Here is a 2,928-nt window from a genome sequence, read left to right as displayed (position 1 = left end):
GATGGATGGATGGATGGATGGATGGATGGATGGATGGATGGATGGATGGATGGATGGATGGATGGATGGATGGATGGATGGATGGATGGGTTTTTCCTTGATAATATTGACAACAACAGAAAGAAGGACCCAGCCCATTTTACCTTATTAGAATGAATGGGTAACCATTTAAAGCCACTACAGCATTTTGTAGAGATGTTTCCACTACTGTCCCTATGCTGAGAACAGCACATTAGACAAAGAGAATCCTTGAAATATTTTTCAGAAACTGTATCCTGATTAGCGAGTGGTGTCAACTTTTCTTCCAGACCAAACCTTAACACCAACCCATCACCTGGCAAAGGACAGCCGAGGATCTCCACTCTCATACAGATGCTGCCACCATAAAACCATGAAAGGGGGTTGACTCGAAGGTAACGCGCAACCACGGGGGATGGAAAGATGTTCCGGACCGGGATTTCTTTTTCTCTGTTGCCTTTGAATATCTACTAAGGCAAACACAGGATAATTACACAGTCAAGGTTTGAAGGACAAAGGATAATGCACTTCTTTCAACAACTGTAAATGAGGGGCACTCATTTCCCTCATAATCTTTTTAAATAAACTGAACACTTATGGAAAAGAAAGAAGAATGACCGAAACTATAAAAAGATTCCTCTCCCTGGTTTTAGAGGAGGATTTATTGTCATGTATGCTATCAAGGAACTTTGACACCCAAAGGTCCTTAATGGAAATTTTAACACGCACAAATAGAGTTCTTTTTAGTACCATAGTGATGTTTTAAAAGGCTTATATAGGGGATTGGCATTTGGCAGAAAGGATGGGGGAAAGACGTGGCTGTGAATAAATTAGTGTACTGTTTATCACCTTCAGTGATTATATTACTTGCCACAGGAGCAAACTAAAAAAATATAATTTTCTAGGATATGAGTCTATGTTTTAAGACTTCTGGTTAGTTCAGAAAATCCCAAATTTCCTTCATCAGCAATAGAGCTGACAAAAAGAAGGCTCTGTGACACTCTGCATGCAAGGTGATATTCCTGTCCTTTTAATTATGTGAAGTCTCTCATTAGAGAGAGGAAAAAACAACTCTTGAAAGGATAAGTTACCATCTACCGGAGCAACATTAGTATTTTCTACCACCTCACAGTTCATTAAGCTTGGAAATAAGCAGGCATTTATATCTTCCCCTGTAATTACTTTCGAGCAAGACTTCATTTTTTTCCATTTGGGTTCAATCAGCAGAAGACACACAAACAAGACAAGATATTTAATTAGGAAAGAAAAAAAAACAAGAAAAAAGGTTTTGTTCAGTTTGGGACATTTTTGTCTTTTTATAAGTACTCACCATGTCAGCTGAGCTATTCCTGAGAGTTATCCAGGTGTGGCTGTCGTTGCTAACCATGACCTTGTAAGAGGTCACCCAGTCGCTCCTGTTAACATCATAGGAAAATCAGAGAATCATGTTAATTTCAGATTGAATGCAATGAACCTAGGTAACTAGGAAGATGCCTCAAAGAAGGATCAAAATCAGATGTTTTTCAGTTCACCCTCACTACTTCATTGGGCATGTCAAATCTGTCTGCTTCCTCCACTTCCAGTGTATTTAACTCAACACCAGTTGGTCATCAGTAGTCAGCTATGCCCTCAACTTCACCCAAGCATTCATAGCATGGGATCAGAAGATCATAAGCAGGAAAGTTAATTATTAACCTCTGGTCTTGTTGTCCTTGTGCTAAGTGCACTGACTGATATGTTTATGCATGAACATGGTGTTTATTATGAACAATACATCCTCCGCACAGAAATCCACTAATGAAACACCAATCAGGTTCAGAGCTGGGGGTCTGTTCGTCCCAATCACGTTCCATCAGGTGTCACCATTTTGTCCTACATGGGCTTTGAGTTCCCCGGCAGAATTATGGAATCTCCATGGGAGCCATTATCCAACATGCCTGCCTGGAAAACTAAGAAGGGCTGGAACTCTGCACCTAGACTTGGCCCTTAGGTATCTGGAGGATTTATGCCCCGACAGCATTGTCTCTAAGATCGTCTAGCATGGAAACCTCTCCACCACACTAAGGTGGCAGTTTAAGTTCATTTTTAAAATATGCAGTAGAATATGTTTTTTAGGTCTAATCAGCCAAGTTAGATTTTTTGTCAGGACTTAACCACTCAAAATAGAAATAGTGACGTTATGGCACTTTTACCAGGAAGAATTGTTGTACCTCTTGCAACAAAATGTAATTCCATAAATATCTTTTTTTTTTCAACATAGAAAAATAACTAAATCAATAATCCACAAAAAATAACCTCCAAATGTCTTTATTTAAATATCCAGGAGTTAATGCTACTGTTTCTATAATGGGTAGGAATAATAAATGGCAAATTAATAAGGGACTTACTGCAGAGTCTGGCCTTTAACCAGTGAGACTCACACCTTTGATGGTTTTCTGATTTGTTAACCCAGAAAAGTGAAGTTGTTAGGCTGTGCAAGCAAAGACACTCTTTAGAGTGGACACAGTTACAGAGTGAAGAAAACATAGCAACTGCTCTCTCCGCGAGCATGTGATGTGGACTTTTCTTCTAATGTAAAAAAGAAAGACTAGAAAATAGGTTTTAATTTCATCTGAACTTAAATCAAACTAAACTAAATCAATGTTTAAAAAGGCACCAATATTTGCATTTGTTTCAAAATAGCTGAATGTACAATACTAATAGTGTCCTTCTTTATAATCCTGTAGATGTTAACTTTATCGGTCGCCCTCTCCCCTCCCTGACAGACATTTACTCCACCCGGTGCCTCAGCAGAGCCAGGGCCATTTCCAAGGACAGCTCCCACCCTGGCTCCACCCTGTTTGACCTGTTGCCCTCTGGAAGGCGCTACAGGCAAATGAGGATCAGGACAAACAGACTCAAGAACAGTTT

General features: G+C 39.6%; 1 protein-coding gene across 1 annotated transcript in view; it reads right to left on the bottom strand.

Moving 5' to 3' along the window:
• The window catches only part of cpxm2 (carboxypeptidase X (M14 family), member 2), a 37,757-nt gene that overhangs the window by 12,028 nt on the left and 22,801 nt on the right, over positions 1-2,928 (bottom strand). The window contains exons 5-6 of the mRNA XM_015383490.1: positions 1,349-1,433; positions 335-485 (exon numbers count right to left, since the gene is read on the bottom strand). Coding sequence (XP_015238976.1) covers positions 335-485; positions 1,349-1,433 — 236 coding nt within the window. The remainder of the gene's footprint in view (positions 1-334; positions 486-1,348; positions 1,434-2,928) is intronic.

This window comes from Cyprinodon variegatus, unplaced genomic scaffold, assembly GCF_000732505.1.
Source record: "Cyprinodon variegatus isolate N-32 unplaced genomic scaffold, C_variegatus-1.0 Scaffold286, whole genome shotgun sequence".
NCBI classification, from domain to species: Eukaryota; Metazoa; Chordata; class Actinopteri; order Cyprinodontiformes; family Cyprinodontidae; genus Cyprinodon; species Cyprinodon variegatus.
Note: the sequence above shows the minus strand (reverse complement) of the source record. Positions and strands in the feature narration are given on the sequence as shown.